The 20,977-nt window shown below is 33.1% G+C and overlaps 2 protein-coding genes across 2 annotated transcripts; one reads left to right on the top strand and one right to left on the bottom strand.

Moving 5' to 3' along the window:
* Positions 1–5,053: 5,053 nt before the first annotated feature.
* Positions 5,054–6,901, top strand: LOC110942186 (photosystem II 10 kDa polypeptide, chloroplastic). The gene is made up of 4 exons (XM_022183931.2): positions 5,054–5,556; positions 6,327–6,385; positions 6,475–6,583; positions 6,672–6,901. The coding sequence occupies exons 1-4, from the start codon at positions 5,412–5,414 to the stop codon at positions 6,764–6,766; spliced, it is 408 nt and encodes a 135-aa protein (XP_022039623.1). The 5' UTR covers positions 5,054–5,411; the 3' UTR covers positions 6,767–6,901.
* A 5,537-nt stretch (positions 6,902–12,438) lies between these two features.
* Positions 12,439–16,935, bottom strand: LOC110942185 (NAC domain-containing protein 21/22). The gene is made up of 3 exons (XM_022183930.2): positions 16,752–16,935; positions 13,452–13,726; positions 12,439–13,155 (listed from the first exon to the last, which is right to left on the bottom strand). The coding sequence occupies exons 1-3, from the start codon at positions 16,900–16,902 to the stop codon at positions 12,619–12,621; spliced, it is 963 nt and encodes a 320-aa protein (XP_022039622.1). The 5' UTR covers positions 16,903–16,935; the 3' UTR covers positions 12,439–12,618.
* Between the last annotated feature and the right edge of the window lie 4,042 nt (positions 16,936–20,977).

Here is a 20,977-nt window from a genome sequence, read left to right on the forward strand (position 1 = left end):
AGATTCACAAACTCTATGATAGGAAAAAAATATACAATGTACATACCATATGATGGGTCAGATGCCTCTCTTTTATGTTGTTTGTTAATTCATGATTTCATATGTCCTGAAAAGAGAATGTAAATCATTTTATATTTTTTAAGAACTATTATTATTATTGTATTAATGGGTGATGGTTTGCAGAACCCTAAACAACACCAAGAGCAGCAATTAACAGCAATTGTAGTCATGGTAGACAAGGAACCAGAGGATGAAATGATAAATGGTATACATATACAAGAATTCAAAAAAATAAAGACCAGTGTTACAATGAAATTAGCAGATATAAAACTTATAGAGGAATGGCATTTGATTTACAAAGATGGGTTCAGTACCTGAGCGTCGCTGGAACCCACCAACTCAGAAGCTGACTATGGCCGAAAACCACCAGTAGCAGTCGCACAGTCCTCAGCCCTAATCGCACAATCCTCAGCCCTAGTGAAGTCGAATTTTAGAGAGGGTTAATCGTTATCTTGGTAAAGGGAATAGATGAGCAACCTACCGGTTTGGGTGAACTTCGAATTGTAGCTCCAAATTGTCTCTGAAACAAAGAGGGAAACTGCCTAAAACCACCACTCCGTCCACCAGTATAGAAGCAGCGAAAAGATGGGATGAAAAGTGGACAATATTGCGCCAAAATACAATCAGCGGGAAAAAAAATATATTTAGGAGCTTTATAATTTTGGGTTTTTCAATCTTGAAAAGAGTCATTTGAAAAGTCTATGGAGTGGTGCATCGAAAAGAAGCAAACTGCAAAAGTAATAAATTATATGAAGCCTTTTATTTTATTTTTAAATATTTAAATATAGATATTAAGTATTTATTTTTTATAGAACGACTCCTTAAATATAGATATTAAGTACTGTAATTATAATACCATAACAATTTAGACCTAGCAAACGGGTCGGGTCGGGTCATGGGTCAAAACGGGTTTGGGTCAATTAAAAAAGGGGTTGTTTTGGTTCGGGTCAAAACGGGTTCGGGTCAAAATGGGTTCGGGTCAGAACGGGTTTAGGGTCAGAACGGGTTTCGGGTCGGGTTGGTTAAATTTTTTTAAAGAGATTGTACATAAAGGGGCAATTTTGTTCGGTTTGAAAAAGGTTCGCGTCGAAACGGTACGCGTTGAAACGGTTCGATTCAAAACGTTACTGGTCTAAACACAGTTTTATTTGTAATAATCTATTATATAATTGGTATTATTTAAAATTAGTAATACCTACGGATTCTTGATAGCCAATCTGCTAGTTAAAGACTCTTGGTGATATGTCGGTGAACACGTGACGTACCAAACTGGCGGTAATCTTTTAGTGACATGCTTGTTGGAGATCCATCGATGAAGACACCATTTGCAAATTGTTGAAACGGTTTGATTTAAAACGATACTGGTCGAAACGGTACGGGTTGAAAGGTTCGCCTCGAAACGGTATGCGTCGAAAGGTTCGCCTCGAAACGGTTCGCGTCAAAACGGTATGAAACTCGTCACGACCCAAAACTCGTCTCGTGCGGAAACTTGTGTCGGCCCAAAACCCGTTGCGATCCAAAACCCGTCCCGTGCATAAACACATGTCGGCCCGAAACCCGACACGAACCGACGCGGTTCTGATCAAAAACCTGCGTCATGCCATTGCACCACCACTGGCATCGCAACACCGCCATCACATAACCACCGCCCATAGCTCCTCCACCACTGTCATTGCACCACCGCCACAGTACCACCGCCATCACATCACCAACTCGTCGTCACTACATAGCTCTGTCGTCGTCGAAACCCTAAAAGTCGTCGCTGTCACCCTAAAATCTGTCGTTCCACTAATCCACCGGATCTGGATTTGTCGAAACTCCTTTTTTCATTGCTGCCCATTATGGTTGTTCGTTCACTGCTGTTATATAACCACCGACAAGTTTTGTGAAGAAGATGAGGATTCAGGTTGTTCTAGATCTGATTTCTTCATTTCTAGATTTCATTTTATGTTGAAATTGTTAGGGTTTTTGAGTGTACGGATTGATCTGCATGTTTTTGTTGATCTGAATTGTTTTGATTCAAATTGATGCTCTTGTTTTTGCTAGTATGTTGTGTTTTTAGAGGATTTTATAAATTGAGTGGGGGTTGTGGTGGTCATGGTGGGTAGGTGGTGGCTGATGGTGGAGGTTGAAAAAGACGGTATGTGTATGTGTTAGAGAGAGATATTTAGTAAGTTTTTTTTATATGTTAATTTTTATGTTTATGTATTTGAGTAAATAATGTAAAATGACTAAAATACCCTCATGTGGGGTTTAGTTGGTCAAATTTAACCATAAAACTAACCGAGTTCGGGCTAAAGCATATAACGTACAAGGGATTGCAAACATCGAGTACGCTTTTGTAATTTTTGAAGACAAAGGGCACACTTTGCAATCTAGTATCAACATAAAGGACGCTTTTTGTAATATTAAAAGTGTATATTATATATAGTATAAGAATCAAATTAAAGTTTTAAATTATAGAAAGGAAATTTGTAGCACATAGGGTATTAAGGTTTGTATAATATAACTTTTACCACCATCAACAACCACCCACCACCACTATCAACAACCACTACCACTATCAGCCGCCACCACCACCATCAACAATCACCACTGTCAGCCGCCACCACCACCACCACCCCACAACCACCACCACCACCACCACCAGTCGCCATGGTGGTGATTGTTGATGGTGGTTGTGGCGGCTGATGGTGGTGGTTGTTGTTGTTGATGTTGATGCATCTCTTGTGGATGCGTCTCGACTCGGTTCGCCTGTGTTACGAAATAAAGACCAAAGCTGATATCCTCCATCGAGTTTCGGTTCAATCATGTTGCCAATCTGCATGTTGCAGATATATCTGTTGCGGCTGATTATATACTGCAAATCTGCATGTTGCAGCTGAGTTCACGAAGAACCAACACCTTGAAATGCACCTGACGAAGAACCTGCATGTGCTCCTGACGAAGAACCTGCATGTTGCATACTGCTGACAAAGAACTGTTATTACTTACACATGACAAAGAATCAGACATCGCGAAGCATATACTTCGCCATGAATGATGAACGACGAAGATCAGAAGTTAGTCACATGGTGGTTCCTCAAAGGCTTACGACGAAGAATCCCTATTCTTCGTCAGCCATGATTCTTCGTCAAGGTTCTTCGCCGCTGCAGTTCCTTCGTCGATCTGCAGCCAACATAAACAGCAGACTGAAGACACAGGAAGATAACACACCAAAGAGCACAAGATAGAGAGAACACACACTGAGAGAGTTTACAGAGAGTATTTGTAAACATTGTACTATAACCGTTTCAAGCATTAATACATTGAATGTTAATCGTTGAGTCTCGTGTTTGTCGTTTACGTGTTCGAACTTGGTTTAACTTACCCGTTTAGATTCCGCACTCTCGGGGTCGTCGGAAAACAGGGAAGAGGTTTAACTCGATCCTCCGGGTGGACCTACAGTTGATGGTGGTGGTGGTGGTGACTGATGGTGGTGGATGGTGGTGGTAGGTGATGGTGATGGAAGTGGTGGCCAATTGTGGTGGTGCTGAAAGTTAGGATTATTAAAATATAATAATTAGGTTTGTGCCACATAACTAACCACATCAGCCAATAATTAGGTTTGTGCCACGTTAGAAAAAGGATCTATGGGGTCAAATTCGTACAATTTGGGAATGTTAGACGGAATTTTTTAAGTTGAGACTCTTGTAGACCAGTGAGTGAGTGAAAGTTAAGATTATTAAAATCCAAATAATGTTTTGTGGAAAAATTGTCACAAGTTGCAACAACTTTGCCACAATTTTAGATTCTTTAGTCTGTATAATTGTTTCTTATATTGTATGAACAAATAACATGAGTTATCAAATAAAAAGACAATAATGTTTTTGGAAAGAATGTGGCAAGCTGCGACAACTTTGCCACAAATTTTCATATTTTAGTTTTTAAAAATGTTTATTTTTATCGTACTAACAATTAACATTTAAATAGCCTTTGGCCTAGCCGTATCAAAGTGTTAGATAAGACTTTTCCTTCTCATATGAAAGAGGGTTCGAATCCCATTGACAAAAATTAAGCCACTAAAAAATAGTTAATAAAAATTGATAAATAATATAACTAAATTTTGTGGGAAAATCGTTGGAAGTTGCTACAAATTTGCCACTGTTTTATTTTATTTTTTAGTTTTATAAATTGCACTAACTACTAATAAAAGATAATAAATGAAAAAGAAACAAAGTTTTGTGGGAACCTTGTTGGAAACATAGTTAACTTTGCAACGAAATTGCCACAAATACAGGTTGGTGATTATCTTGTCGAAAAATTGTGGGAAAATTTATGGTTTTTAATATTTGTCTAAAATTTGTGGGAAACTTGTCAAAAAGTTGCCACAAATTTGCCACTGTTTTGAATTTTTTGTTTTATAAATTGCACTAACTAATAATAAAAGTTAATAAATGAAAAAAAAAAACAAAGTTTTGTGGGAACATTGTTGGAAACATAGTTAACTTTGCGACGAAATTGACACAAATATAGGTTTGGTGACTATCTTGTCAAAAAATTGTGGGGAAATTTATGGTTTTTAATATTTGTCTATAATTTGTGGGAAACTTGTCGCCAAAATTAAGTTGTGGGAAATTTGTCAAAAAGTTTTGTAGCAAAAAAACCATTTTTCTAGTAGTGAAAATGATCATTTCTTTTTTTATAAATAAATAACATATTTTATAAGACAAATATGACCTGATTTGCCCCTAAGGAAAATGACAAAATTGCAGATTTTATAAGACAAATATGATCTAGTTTCATTTTTGGACCAAAATGGCAATAAAACTGAAACCACAGGGACCCAGATGCAAAAATTTTGAGTGTGGCAAAAGTGACAAACCACAGGGACCGACAGTTTACTCTATATATTTTTCTAATTTTCTAATTGTAGGTCTCCACTCAAGCTGTTTTGTTGAATGATGTGAAACGTATAGATTTAAACTTGCTTTAGTTTAAGTTTTGAGCAGGTGAATCTTTAATAGAAAGATTAAATCCTTTTTATTCCTTCTCGCCTCTCCTTTTATTTATATAATTAACTTGTTATTAGAAATACTTTTTTTTATAAGAATTTAACCTTAGCCGTTCATTTTATAAGGTTCGTAAAAAACTGAAAATTCTCTAAAAAAAATCCTGAAATTCATTTGCTAGCTAGTTCATTCAGATAACCCTATGAAATCCATATCCAAAAGTAGACCACAGGCTGAGTGACACGTGTCAAAATAGTAATCACCCGTTGATAAACAATCGTCGATAACATCATCTCCACTGAACCATTCCTGCATTCAGCCCCATCGAATCAAGCAAACTGTGAAGAGCATTTGATCCAGATGGCAACCACAGTGATGTCTTCATTGACCCTCAAGCCTTCTTCTCCATTTGCACCTGTGAAGGGTCTTCCTTCCCTTCCCGCCAAAACCCCATTCAGGGTTTCTGCCAGTGGTGTCAAGAAGATCAAGACTGACAAACCCTACGGTTAGTCACACACACTCTTTGTCCATCTATATAACAACGCTTTTGAAATATAGAAATGAGAAAATGAATAGAACAAGAGAACAACATAAGGATTTAATGAGCACACACAAATCATTGCATAGATATGTTCTATATACACACTAGTTTGCGTCGGTATCAGTTCGATTCATTACAGCGTCAGTACTTGTTATAGTTTATGATAACAATTTTTATAAGGACTCCGTTTTCAATAAAATTTATATTGGAATACAACTGCATATTCAGTTTTTCTGGACCGTATGTTATTAGAGTAAAATCAAATTAAATGAAAACTAAATAGGTTAAAGACGTTATTAGATAAAAATCAAAGTAAGTGCTAAATAGGTTAAAGACTATATTATACAAAGGGTAAAACTTATAAACTTTATATTAAATAACAAACTACTATTCATTCTCTATCTTTTATCCTTTTTTAATTTTAATTAATTTATTATTATTATTATTATTATTATTATTATTATTATTATTATTATTACTACTACTACTATTATTATTACTATAACCGTTGCAATGGATACATGACACCGTTTGTTGGTGTGTCGGTTAATGCAACGGTTCTAACTGTTTAAACTTACAAAACCTAATAACAAACTAAACATAATATACTTACTAATGTGACACACAAATACCTATACAAAGTTTAGTTCACAATACTAATAATTTTAATACCATCTCTCTATCAACTATGTGAAATCAAAATCTAAAGAGGGTTTCTTTCTTTCTTCTAACAGGAGTTAACGGTGGAATGGCATTGAGAGATGGCCTAGATGCATCTGGAAGGAAGCCAAAGGTTTGAATCTTTGGTGTTATACTATATTCTCTCCAAAAGTTGCATCAATTATAACTTAACTTGGTTATGAACTTTGAATTATGATTCAGGGAAAGGGTGTTTACCAATACGTTGACAAGTATGGTGCTAATGTTGATGGATACAGTCCTATCTACAATGAAGATGAATGGTCTCCAAGTGGTGATGTCTACGTTGGCGGTGAGTAAACGGTTGTGTTTTGTTTTTGGTTGAATTGTTGTATGCACACAAGTGTTTGGTTGATTGTTGGTTGTATTGTAAATTGCAGGTAAAACTGGTTTGTTGATTTGGGCTATTACTTTGGCTGGAATTCTAGGTGGTGGTGCTCTTCTGGTTTACAGCACAAGTGCTCTAGCACAGTAATTGTATTTGCATCCATCTTGTTATTGTTATAAGTGATTGTTTAGAATATCATGTCAAATACAAGATCAAACTATCAAAACCTTGTACAACTACTTTTGTACTTTTGCATTAAGTACATAATGTGTTTTTCTTATATCATGTCCATTTAAGAATTAGTATAACATTAATTTGGCTCTTCGGACCAACCAATATCGTCTTCTTTACACCTTAGAAGTTCGGCGATTTTTTTTGGTTGTCAGAGTGGAGACTTTCCACAAGGTCACCCATCTTGGAATTGCTCCCACCTAAGCGTGTTTAGCTAAGGGGTTATTCTCTTATCCGCATTCATGCGTCTAAAACGTGTTGATTAATTTGATTTCATGTGACTTGTGAGACATTTCTCATTAGCCCAACATCTCTCGTCTACAACCAATGTGGGATTTGTTTTGGGTTTTACATTTAAACTAACAATTAAGGGGTGTTTGGGAATAGGGATTGCTTGTTTAATACATTTTGAAATTAACAACTTTGAGATCTAAGAGCCTGAATAAACGAAGGCAAAACACGCTCAAAAAAAATCTTTTATTATTTTATAAAATGCAATAAGAAGATAAGCAATGTAAGAATATGTGGTAATTATCAAGCATGTGTATGTTTGATAAATGATTCGTTATGATAAAATTCTTGAGACGGTTTGAATCGTTTATAACCCGGGCCTAGGATGTTAAGGTAGAAAGGAATTAGGCTAACAAGTAACAAGTTATGAAGAATACAAAGTACATTTTCATGTGGCCATGGGTTCGAGTCCCACGGATGTCGTCAAGCAAATCCCTACCACGAGAAGATTAGTGTAAATGCTCTTCGGTTGGTCAATGAAATGAAATCACTCATTCCAGAAGGCATTCCATTCACTCAAAATCATTTCATCCACCTCCCATGTTTTTTTTTTCATTCCATCCACTCTTGCACCATTCATCAACACCACAACCCACCACCTTCGCCACAACCCACCACCACAACCACCCACCACCGATGCCATCGCCGACACCCGCCACCACCTCACCCCGACAGACACCGTCGCCGCCGCCACCCACCCGCCACCGTTATCACCCACAGCCGCGACTAACCGCTAACGCCACTCGCCGCCGCCGCCCACCACCATCGTCGACGCCACCACCGCCGCCAATACCAACTGCCACCACAATCCACCGCCACCTCCGCCGCTACCCACCACCAACGGCCGCCTTGCCACCACCACCACCACTCGTCGTTGCTGCCACACTGGCACTCGCCGCCACCACCACCACCCATTGCCGCCGCAACTACCCACCACCGCCACCTATAACCACCCACAATCACTACCACCGACCACCACCACCACTCACCGTTGATTTTATTACTTCGTTTTTCTTGCCCACCGAACAATACACAATAATAATTCATTTCATTCACACATGGTAACCAAACAAGACATGGAATGGTGATGATACATTGCATTCCCTCGTCCATTCCATTCTTTCGTCCGTTCCATTACCCCATACCAAACAGACCCTAAGTCTTTTTTTATCAAATATTTTATATTTCAATGTATTCCCGTTTCTTGATTTGGAATAGCAAATTGGATTAGTGGAATAGAGCTTAAAAGGCCGGGATGGAAGTAGGCCCATTTTCATCTAAATAAAATCCATATTATATGCAAAGCATGCCCATTTCCATTCACATAATCTCTTGAGTTGGCCCACAACAATCTTCAAATGTAACCATGAACCATCTGTGTGTAAGTATCGATCCACAAAGTCGAAACTGACACCAGACCTGGGCACTAGGCTAGACTGAACCGGTACTATCTATATTTGGTCAGGCTTTTCTATTACAAGGGGTTGGGCCCTAACCCAAAAGTTACAAGAAAAGTTGATTGTGAAACCCTGAAAATATTTGGGCCCAACAGTTAAGGAAAGCCATTGTGGATTGTATGAAGGAGATGGCCGATGGGTAGATAAGAAAGAGAGGTGTTTTATTTTATAAATAAACATAGTGGGTCCTACCTAAATTCTTTCTTAAATATTAAATCAGATTTTTACGTTTAGTAAGGACAATTTAGTAATTTCACACCAGCTTAACTGATCAAACTAACTGACATTTACTCAGGGGACTATCCGAGTAACAAAATAACAAACCATAAGGAGCATACCTGCTCTCTCCAAAAGGTGGGGACTAAACGTGAAAAAACGTGAAACCACAGGGACTATCTGGGTAATTAACTCTAAAATTAATATAACTTTAATCGTTTAAAAGCATTAAGTGACGCTTATAAATATTGAAAGGTACATTTCGCGGTCTTAACTTTTTGCCATTACCCTACCCTACACTACACCTAGCACCCGACCGACCCGACACGCTATGCGTAAATGCTAAATGTATATTTCTAAATAACGTTAGTTAACAATTTGGTAAGCACTTCCAATTAAAATTCAACAACAATTGAGGTAGGTAGACTATGTGCCTTTGAGTTTGGTCACATGTTGCTATCTAGCTAGGGACTGAGATTCTCGTTATGACTTTTTGCATTAAACTAAACCTAACCCCATTAATATATCCATTCTCATTGTGGTATTTATGTACTTAAGTATTATTTTAATCTAATTAACAAATAATCACGTCCCTGTTATTAGGTTAGACTTTTTATCGTGACTTACATTCGTGCGATCGGTGAAAATCAAATAACCCGTACTCGTTGACTATTGATTTTAGCAGTCTATTTCATCTTTTATTCCCCTTAATTAATGCATTCACACATACATTAATATATACATGTGTTAAGATCTATATATCGCCTTTTGCGTTATGTGTATTATCTTTATTTCGGATAACTTTGCATTGTATAATACAGAACCATACACTAATTATAAAATACAAGTACTCATATATATACATACGTATATACTCTCCCATGTGTGTATGTCTTGGTTTATAGGGGATGTTCAAGATTGGTATCCGAAAATTCGGATAAAAACGATATCCGAAAATTTGAAAAAATGTATATTTATTATTTAATATTTTAAAAAGTTATTTTATAAATTAAAAAATCATTTAATAATTAAAAAAAAGTATATATTTCGGATACCCGAATTATCAGGAATACTCGAAACCTTTTAAAAGGTTTATTCGAAATATCCTTTCTAATTAATATTTATTATTTAACAATTGTAAAAATATCGGATAATTCGGATATCTGGAATATCCGATTTTTTAAGTACCATCTAAATCCGAATCCAAAATTTCAGATATCCGTAATCCGGATATCCAAAATTTTGGATACTTTGGATTCGGAATTTCGAATAATTCACTTTCGTATTTTTTACACGCCCCTATTGGTTTATGTACAAGGTGACATTTTGTGTGTGAAGTGTTCGAACGATCAAAGAATACACATGAGTTTTAGGGTGAGGGGGTAAATGTGTTGGGTAAATTATAAATGATTTTTATGCACCATTGGTTGAATGCACCTTGTAATCACATTTGTCCGTTAAATTATTAGTAGGTTTAACATTTTGTTCATTCGTTAGCCTGAACAACTTGGACGTACAGTTGTAAAGTCATACATAACGTTGTAATTGGTTTTAACGCATCATTCTAACTAGCTTAAATGCATTGTTATAGATGGACAACTTAGACACATTATTATGTCGTTACGTGTACTGTTATAATCAAGATACGTCAAACCTTTAAAAAAATGTTCTTTAAATAAAAATAAGAGTTAATTACACCGTTAGTTCTTGTGGTTTTGTCAAAATAACAACATTGGATACTAACATTTTTTGTTGAAACATTAAGTTATACGATTTCATTTTTGTAACAATGTTGGGAATTAAGGCAAACTTTAGTTAAAAACTAACATTAAATCAGGGGAAGTTTTGTCAATATACTAAACAAATATATACCACCTTTATATTTATGAGATTTCTTTATACATTAACCTGTTTTCTTCTTCATTCTTTAAATCACATGTTAGCTGCAGTTTAAAAAATCTTCATTTTCCTTTATATAATTTTTTGTTTGTTTGTTATTTTTTTGAATCAGTTAACTAAGATTGGGTCTTTTTTTACCAATCATTAACATGACATTAATAAATTCATTTTATTATAACATATTGATTGAAATGGGTCATTGTTTCGTGCTGTACCATGTAATAAAAATTATTACCATAACTCACTAGAACAAAAATTATTTGACAAGATTTATGGTACTACTTTTTATTGCAATTTACAACACGAAACAATGACTCATTTTTATCAATATATCATAATAAATGAATTAAATTTATCAAACTCTTCTTCATCCGATGTTAACGATTGTTAAAAAAAAAGACCCAGTCTTAGTTGGTTGATTCAAAACCTGCGAACACAAATAAAAAAGAATTTATGTGGAAATGAAGATGTTTTAGCTGCAGTTAACATGTGTTTTAAAGAATAAAGAAAAAAAGGTTAATGTAAAAAAGAAATCTCCTGAATATAATGGGTGGTATATGGTAAATAGTTTAGTGTAATGACAAAACTAACCCTGCTTTAATGTTAGCTTTTAACCAAGTTTTGCTTTAATTAATACCCATCATTGTTACCAAAATGAAACTATAGAACTTAATGTTGCAAAAAAAAAAAAAAAAAGTTAGTATCAGAATGTTATTATTTTGACAAAATTATATGGACTAACAATGTAATTAACTCTAAAAATAATATACTCAACTTAAATGGAATAAAAATCTCAATTTTATGTATAAGGCTTTATTAGATATTGAAAATATAAAAGTTATTCGAGTTAAAAATAAGGTAAATGAACTAGATTTAAATAAATAATTCAACATTACATATATATAAAAGATGCAATATTACACATGATTAACTTTTTAAATAATTTATTTAATTTTAACTCCCTGTTAATGTTTTTAACTTTGCTAATGTCTTGGGTTTTAATTAGTAAAATCAATAATTGAAAATACTTCGTACGCTTGGTACTAAATATTCAATTTGCTTTTTTGCATCTATTTAATTATAGAAACAATACTATTACCATTTTATGGCTAATGGCTTACATTAGGCATGACATCAAAGTGACTGATTTGATTTGATTTAAATTTGTTTATGTGTGTTTCCACCCTCCAATCATCAAATAAAATATTTGATGAATATATGTTATTAAAAATTTATGTTTGATTAAGATAGCGAATATCTAGTGAGGTCATAAGATGGATGTTAAATACATAAAAAAAAATACGATTTTAAAGTTTTATTTAATAGCCAACAGGAGTATTAGCTTGCCGGCTAAGTCTATGAAAATGATACTTCATTATTAAACTCTATGCTAGGAAAATCATTCAAATGATAATTTAAATAAACAAGTTTAAAGCAGTATAGTCTATTGGGTTTTGACCAAAGAGTTTTCTATATAGTCTTCGAATTCGTGTTACATTTTATCTTAATTAGTTACTATAATTTTGTTTTTCTTATACGATTCACACAAGTAAACATTCATATGTTTTGTTATGTACATGTGTCTTTGTATGATACATTTTGATTTTATGAAGGAATGAAACAAATTACACCCTATAGCACAATAACTATAGTATTAATAAGTTATATATTACGCTAAAATACAACTTATATAACCTTTTTATCATCATAAGTATTATGACTGTGTTACTAAAAACTACCTGTCATGTCATCATTTATATAGTTATAAAAGATACATTATTTACATACAATGCTAGAAATCAAAAGTAAAATGTGAAGATAATTTGGTTTCATATATAATGACAGAAAGGGTGCAAATTATAGTTTAGTGTAACTAAAACTATATTTAATACAATTATTCGATAACTAAGGGTACCACATGGTAACAGGCAATGATGCATCCGACAAAAAGCTTTGATCAGAAGTCCCTTGATCACCAAAGTCGAACGTTGACTCGTTGAAATTAATTTGTTTGTCCATGTTGAAACGACTCAAAATAGCTTTGATCATATCCTTGTTCTCACAACATTGTGACGATGATGAAGATGATGACAGAATTGTATGATCGGGTGGTGGTGGTGGTGGCGGCGGTGCCAATTGTGGTGTTACATTGGTGGAGAATAGAAGGTGATTGTGGTTAGTTAGATCATATTGGGGAGTAGATTGGTTGTAAGTGGTGGAGAAGCAGGGCACTTGCTGGCTAAATATATTATTATTGGTGGGTTGACTTTGGTCAAAAGAGAGAGTGTAAGGGTCCATTAGTGGTGGTAGAGATGAAGAGCAACTTAATGTATCTTCATGTCCTTCATACTTGCTTATGCTTCCCACATTGTTATCAACTTGTTTTCCATCAATAATTCTTTCTCTATTTTTGCAAAACACTCTACACAACACCCAGTCTTCCTGTAATAATAATAATATCATAACATATAAGCATATAATCAATATTAACACTACAACTATATACAATATCAAAAGCGACATTAAATACAAAACCAGATTTAAGTAAAGAAGCGTAAGAATTGCATAAACAGTTGTATCTTTTGCTTTGAATGTTTTTTTTTTTCGCTCATTAAGCATGTCAAACAACGCATACAAGTGTATTACGCGATTCTAACAGTTCTCTGCTTAAAAGTGGTTCTACAATAAAAGTGTCATTTAAGAGAAAGAAAGAAAAATAAAGAGAAATGAATTAAGACCTTGAGTGAAGAATCAAGTTGAGGTGATTGAGGATCTTGTAGCCTGAATTCATGCATGACCCAATCAGTTTTCTTTCCTTTGGGTGCCCTTCCAAGATAGAAAACAAGAGTCTTTCTCATCCCAACAAGTGTGCGGTTTCGAAGGATAGATCTGTCTTTTCCAGTTGCCTTCCAGTACCCTGACACAGTGGCCCTATTTGTACGCAATCCTGTTGCATATTTTCGATCTCGCTGGCTATAGAAGTACCATTCCTTGCCTCCCACACATGCCGTATCTAACATATATAAATTCATTATAATTAGTCACTTCGCTAATTTTTTAGAACCCTTGAACTTAAATAGGTTAATCGGTTTTGTTCAAGTTAACATGTTTATTATACACGTCGTGTTTAGGTTAACATGTTTAATAAGCTCATACAAGTTATTGTAGCCAAAAAAAAATGATTATTTTTATATCGTGTTTGTGTCGTGTTTCGGATCTTATTATACAGGTCATGTTTAAGTTAACATGTTTAATAAACTTATACAAGTTATTTTAGCCAAAAAAAAATAATTATTTTTATATCGTGTTTGTGTCGTGTTTCGGATCATGAGCTATCACACCGTATACGAAATAAATATAAATTGGAAAACTGATATTGCTATATTACGTTTACGAAAAGTAAGTTATAGAACATAGATACACTGAATACAAAACAAGATATAAAACCACTGACACATCGCTATCAATTTTGAGAAACTAAGCTGTCTCAGCTTTATTACCATAATAAAGTAGTTATCTTTTATATTCTCTTTAAAAAGAAAAATATGTGTAGACACCACTCACCTGTTTAATTCCTATATATATCAAAATCAGTTATATATTAAAACTATTTTATTAGCCACATATTACATTTTATTTAATCTATGCTAGTTGATCGATTTTAATTAAAAAAACAAGTAAGGTGACGAACAAGTTATTAAAAGACTAAGAAGCACCCATGACACCGGTATATTCTTTTTTATGTGGTTTTCATAACCAAATTTTAATAATTTTATAAATTGAGTTGATGACACCAAAATTCTGAACAAAATATGTCAATTGGATAATAAGTATATTATTCTCCATATGAACTACTTCACTAGATTTGTTCGTACATGATGGATATTATTGTATGGAATTTTATATAACTAGAACTTTTTTTTTTTTTTTTTGTGTTTTTCATTAACCAAAAATTAAGAATTTTGTAAATTGAGTTGATAGACACCTAAATTTCGAACATAAAAAAATAGGTATGTTCATGAATTGGATCATAAGTATATTATTTTTAATATGAGTGCTACTTCACTAGAATTGTTCGTACATGATGGATATTATTGTATGGAATTTTATGTGGTTTTTATAACCAAATTTTAAGAATTTTATAAACTGAGTTGATAGACACCTAAATTCCAAACATAACAAAATTAATAGGTATGTTCATGAATTGGATCATAAGTATTTTTCCATATGAACTACTTTACTAAAAGTGTTCGTACACGATGGATATTATTGTATGGAATTTTATATAACTAAAACCATATAAACATGTGAATCACATATAAAGTAAATATGCTATGTGAGTGATCTTAATAATATTGATAATAATTATAATTTGTTGTTTTTAGACGTGAATTGGTGGTGTGTGAGGGCCAATCACGTGGGCAGTGAACGACAATTAAGGTTAAGAGAGGGCCACCCAAATTTGGCCACACTAGCTTATCACTTCCTTTATAACAATAATAATAATAATAATTTATGCATGAAGCTAAACCATCAAAATCTAACAATAAATATGTGTATTATTAGTTAGTTATATGTTAACGCCCAGTTTAACCACTCTTTGAAAAATGATGATCATCTTAAAAGTAATCCATATTTTATTATTATAATTTTTTTCATAGTGTGAAAAAAAAAAAAAAAAGAAAATCCACATATAATCAATATATGTATTGATTCTATTGAACACAAGTTAAGATCTTTCCTTCCATTTTGTATGTCATATTTTTATTTCATATGTATTTTGTAGTTTTATTGTATAATACACAGTAGTGTATTTTATTGTATAGTATAATATAATCTTACAATAGAATAACACTTTAGGACTGGTCATTATTATTATTATTTTAACACTTTAGGGTTGCTCATTATTATTATTTTCAAATGAAGACAAAGGGATAAATGTCAATTTCATTATAAAGTAAGTGAAAGAAATATGGAATACGAAAGAACTTTCCATCTTTTTTGTGTATGTGTGTGAATGACAAAATAACACGTAGATCAAGATATACATACACATATATTGTACTCCTATCGATTCATATGTATTTAGAATTATTTTAAAATGAGTTTGGATGTGTAGTCTCTCTTTCTAAAATTGTAAGCGTGTGTGTCGTATAACCACTATAAGTTAATTAAACAACTTTGCCGAATGCAAGATCCGTTGTTTATCTGTCAGAAAATATATTTATTGTCGGTAATTCGTCTAATGAAATTCTATGGAAAAATTTGGTGTGGTCTCTCCACTGACGGATACTACCAACATAACATCGACATATTACCAGCATAACACCAATTCACCAAAGATCACTTCATTGACGGATTGTCAACGACTTTTTAACCACAAGTCGCCGATGACATATTCACCGACATATCACTGACTAGATATTTAAAAACTCAATATTTTCTTTTAGTGTTTGGTAAGCCACTTGCGTTGACGGCGCGCCTACAATTTTGAAAAAAAAGATTATTTTTTTCATATATTTGTGGGTGATATCACCCGTAAAATTTTTAATCAGTCATTTTTATCATCAGTAAAAGTCATTGGTGGTAAAAAAAAAATACCATGTGTAAAATACAAGTACACAATTAATATTGCACAAAGTGTAACATAGAAAGAAATTGTGAGAAAACCATTCTCAAGTCTATAAAATAATAATAATATAATTTTATTGATTTCACTTTTGATGATTAAAGGTCTTATTAATTTGTATATAAGAAATAGGAAAGAAAATACTAATATAACTAATAGTAGGCTTGTTTTAATGTTTGACAGAAATTATCCATTTAAACTCCTATCCCTTTTCCTTAAAGTGAACTAATTTATCAATGTATTTTTTTAACAATTTTTTTAACAATAAGATGTATCTAAAATATAATTGATTTACTTTTTGAAATCGACTGTATGTACTTACTTATATAGTAAGAGATGATTTGGCAAACCTATCTCATACTCGTTTACACGTATCGAAAATGAGATTAAGAATTAATTAAAAGATTACCAGGAAGATCCCATGGCTCGCACTTGTTTAGATCAACTTCAACAAGAAGAGATAACTTGTTGAACAAGTAATCGCATACGAGTTCTTCGTCTCTTGGATGGAATCTAAAGCCTGGGGGTAGTGTGGCTTCCACCAAACTCAGGTTGCTCATGGTGTATCGATGTGTGTTTGTGTGTGTGTGTTTTGGTGTAATGACTTGTGAGAGAGCGCCAAATAGGGAACTCCTTTTATAATATGAAAATCTATGATATATCAATATATTTATTTATTCTAAAGTATGGTTGACTAGAAGGGTAATATGGTCAATAAATAATAATTATTAATTAAGGTGGTAATTACGTTTAGGAAGAAGTGAGTGTATGTATGTCCAGCCAAGCCATGCCAGGATTGGTCACCAACTGCAGTTCACATTCAACACGTCTCATCACTCTTCCTCTAAAAATCTGTACTTTCCCACTAATTATATAAAGAATTTACAAAAAAAGAAACATTTATGGTTGCGGTTTTGTATTTACAGAAGTGTTACATGGATGTAGGGATGCTAAAAATATCTAATCCCGACGGATATATCTGAAACCTGAAGCATTTGGGATAGGGTTTTTTTTTTTTTTTTTTTGGAACTTGAACTTCATTAAACACCGCGGAACTCCACGACGGAGAAAACCGCCCAAACAATTACATCAAATCAAAAGAGAAATTACACCATTTTTTCCAATCCACGTTACCGTCTCTCATCCTACTCCTATACCAAAGATAACCCAACCCTTTTACATCGGACACTATTTGGGTGACATTGATTACTGTCTATCTGACGGGTATTGGGACAGGTATACCAGATACCTGTCTATCTGACGGGTATTGGGCCGGGTATGAGTATATAAAAAAATATTTCATGGGTATAGGACGGGTATAAGATTAGATGATGCCCGACCTGATTACTCGAAAATATATATCCGTTTACCTGAAACATATACCCGAAAACTTTAAGTTTTATATTTATTTTCCTTTAACTATCTTTTAGTAAGGTTTCATATTTTTTGTAGCTTTATTAATTGAAAAAAAAAAAGCTTTTCATTTTAAATATATATTTTGATAGAATTATTCTCATTTATATGTTAGAGATTAATATATAATATATTTACATTTTTAAATATATCAAATATTATTATGGTTGTGATGATATGTATATATTTATCATAATTAAATATATTATATAGATTTTTAAAACATAAAGTTATAAAGAAAAGTAAAATATATATATATATATATATATATATATATATACATGAAAATCGCAACGGGTATGCCGGTTACCTGCGGGTATGCTCGATACCCGACGGGTAATAAACCGGGTATGGGACAAGATTTTACAACCGGGTATGGATATGAGATTAGTCATACCTGGTCCATACCCGACCTATTGTAATCCCTACCTGGATAGGTTAAGGAGAAGTAAAATAAATTAAAGGATTTGGGCCCCTAATTTCTTAGAGACCCTTAGATTCAAATTAAATAAATAAATAAATAAAATAATAATATATGTAGGTGATTTGGGCTTTCATATCGTTTGTGGTGGGGTGTGTCAATTTTTGCTTTGTGGTGTATAATTGTACGTACACATACAATCAATGTTGCAGAAATCGCGCCTAGGCGCTGATTAGACGCTCATCGGAAGTCTGACGCCTGGATTTTGGCAAATCGGTCAAACTAGGCGGCAGTGGTCAAAATCAGGGAAAATCGGTCAAAAATCGGACCTAATCGGTCAAAATTGGACCAAATCGATCTAATGGAATGAGTTCTTACCTTGTTTGGAACCAAAATTGGGGCTAGGGTTTCTTTCTTGTGCGCCATGTCTGATGAGGAGTGAAGAGCGGCGTCTGATGAGAGGGAAGAACGGCGTATAATGAAAGAGATGGTAGGTTAGGTTTAATTAAGTTTGGGTATTTTAACATTTAACCCCTTCTATCTTTAACAACTTTATATATGGCTCCCAAACTTGTAAATTTGTATATAAAAAGTATAAAGTTAACTATATATTTATATAATTTTTTAAAAATATATATAAAAAGTCCATTCTGATTAATCCCCCGATTAATCCCTATGCGGTACCTCACCGCCCGACTAGCGCCTAACGCCTTCTACAACATTGCATACAATGATATATGAATCATAGGATCAAACGCAATTCTTTTATCATCCGCTTTGGACTTTAAAAAGCTTGAGATGACCCTGAAGTATTATGATCACGCGTTTACACAAGACATGTTTTCGCATATAATAATGTGATGTCTCAAGTAACTTATCTGTTATGATATACCCCCTTGTAGGTATGATGTGTAGCCAACATATATCACTATGAATTTATAGTGAAATTTCCCTAAAACAATCAAAGTGAAAGTTTGTAGGTGTTATTGATCAAATCCTCATGTTATCAGATATAAATTATTATCGGTAGGGCCGGCTCAAGGGGGAGTGAAATAAAACAAGTGTTTTGGGCTATCAATTCTATAGGGCCTCACTTCTACAAAAAAAAACATATTATATGTAGGTGATCTGCATTTAAGATTCTTGATATTGAGATTTATGAACTATAATTATGTATACACACAGATAATATATGAATAATAGGATCTAAAACAATTTTTTTCTTTTATTTTTTTATGAAAAAGGCCTCAATTTTTTATCCGCTTTGGGCCTACAATATTTTAAGCCGGCTCTGATTATCAGTTAATGGATCATGATTTTGATTTCAGTAAAAAATTATTAAAATACATTTTGTCTTTTCTAAAATGATCGGTTAGCACAAACGAATGGTCTTCGATACAAAGGTGAAGTGTGTGAAGTTAACTTGTGATTACTATGTCACAAAACCTCATTTTTAACTTTTAAGTATAAAATCGTAACGGTTATAGCCTGTTTTGGGTAAAATTTGAAAGATGAATGATATATCAATGTAAACTTGTCATTAATTATTAGTTAATAAGAAAAAAGATTTGAGTTTGTTGAGATTTACATAATCAAAGTAGGTATACTACGTGTATATGATCAAAAATGTTAATAAGCATATGTGTTGGGCAGATTAAAAATAGACATTCAACCATCCTACAGTCTCTACTATTTCCCCTACCTCAAACCCCACTTTTAACACATTTAATGTTTCAGCTATAATTTTAAATTAACACGTCTAGTATATAAAAAAGAAACTAAATCTCATTAGATTTTCTCTGGCTTAAAAATTTACAACTTGATAAGAATGACTCTTGACTTTATATCTCTTTTTATTTTTATAATTTAATATTTACTTATAATAACTTTTTATTTTTATAATTTAATATTTACTTGGTGTTTGGTGACTTCACATTTTTACTTAAGGGTAAATGATAATAAAGCATCATATATCTACAAATGATCAACTCCATGATTAATTAAAATTGTGCATAACTTCTATTCTCAATGTAAGTCTCACAAAGTTAAACAACTAAAATCTTTATTAACTCAATTTAGACCGATAATAAAAACCTTCACAATGTTTTCAATGTGTTTTAACTTTTAAGTTGCCTCCTTTTCTTTTCAACATACATCGAATCCATCATATTGAAACAAAAGCAACATATAAATATATTATAATAAACAATGAACAATGAAATGTACTTTTTTCACACGTTTCTAACGCGTGAATTTATTGTAAAATCTTATCCCATACTCATGCAACTCAGGTATCCTTTATGTAAACAAGTGGTTAGTGAACAACACAGAAAAACAAGTATAGCCACCCAAACCCCTTGGCCACTCAACTAGTGGTGGAGCTTGGACGAAAACTCAGTGTGGCCAGACTCTTAAAATCCAAATTGACAGTGATCGGACTCTTAAAATCCAATATTTTACACTATAAAATAAAATTTTCGGACTCTTATTACATAGTGTGTTTAATATTATATTAATATATAATGTGTGATAAAAACAAATGCGAAAGTCATAAGTCATTAACTCAATGAAGAAAGCAGCCCCATTATTTTCCTCATTAGGTGGAGCATCATACTAACACATCCTATAGGCATAGCAACAAATACATGATTTTGACTGCATTAGAGATGTGTTTAAGCAAGTGGATATAAGAAAACCTAAATCCTTTTTAATTAATATCATATGATGTGATTATGATTTATGACACTATCATAATAATCTTAATAAACCAAATAGTAAATGCTAAATTATTTGTTATTCCA

This window comes from Helianthus annuus, chromosome 5 (assembly GCF_002127325.2).
Source record: "Helianthus annuus cultivar XRQ/B chromosome 5, HanXRQr2.0-SUNRISE, whole genome shotgun sequence".
Taxonomy (NCBI): domain Eukaryota; kingdom Viridiplantae; phylum Streptophyta; class Magnoliopsida; order Asterales; family Asteraceae; genus Helianthus; species Helianthus annuus.

Excerpts from the sequence above, each read along its gene's own strand:
- LOC110942186 (XM_022183931.2), top strand. The coding sequence starts at position 5,412 with ATGGCAACCACAGTGATGTCTTCATTGACCCTCAAGCCTTCTTCTCCA. Across the intron at positions 6,386-6,474 it reads CATCTGGAAGGAAGCCAAAG|GGAAAGGGTGTTTACCAATA; the intron begins GTTTGAATCTTT and ends ATTATGATTCAG. Across the intron at positions 6,584-6,671 it reads TGGTGATGTCTACGTTGGCG|GTAAAACTGGTTTGTTGATT; the intron begins GTGAGTAAACGG and ends TGTAAATTGCAG.
- LOC110942185 (XM_022183930.2), bottom strand. The coding sequence starts at position 16,902 with ATGAGCAACCTGAGTTTGGTGGAAGCCACACTACCCCCAGGCTTTAGA. Across the intron at positions 13,727-16,751 it reads CGAGCCATGGGATCTTCCTG|ATACGGCATGTGTGGGAGGC; the intron begins GTAATCTTTTAA and ends TATATATGTTAG. Across the intron at positions 13,156-13,451 it reads AACTTGATTCTTCACTCAAG|GAAGACTGGGTGTTGTGTAG; the intron begins GTCTTAATTCAT and ends TTATTATTACAG.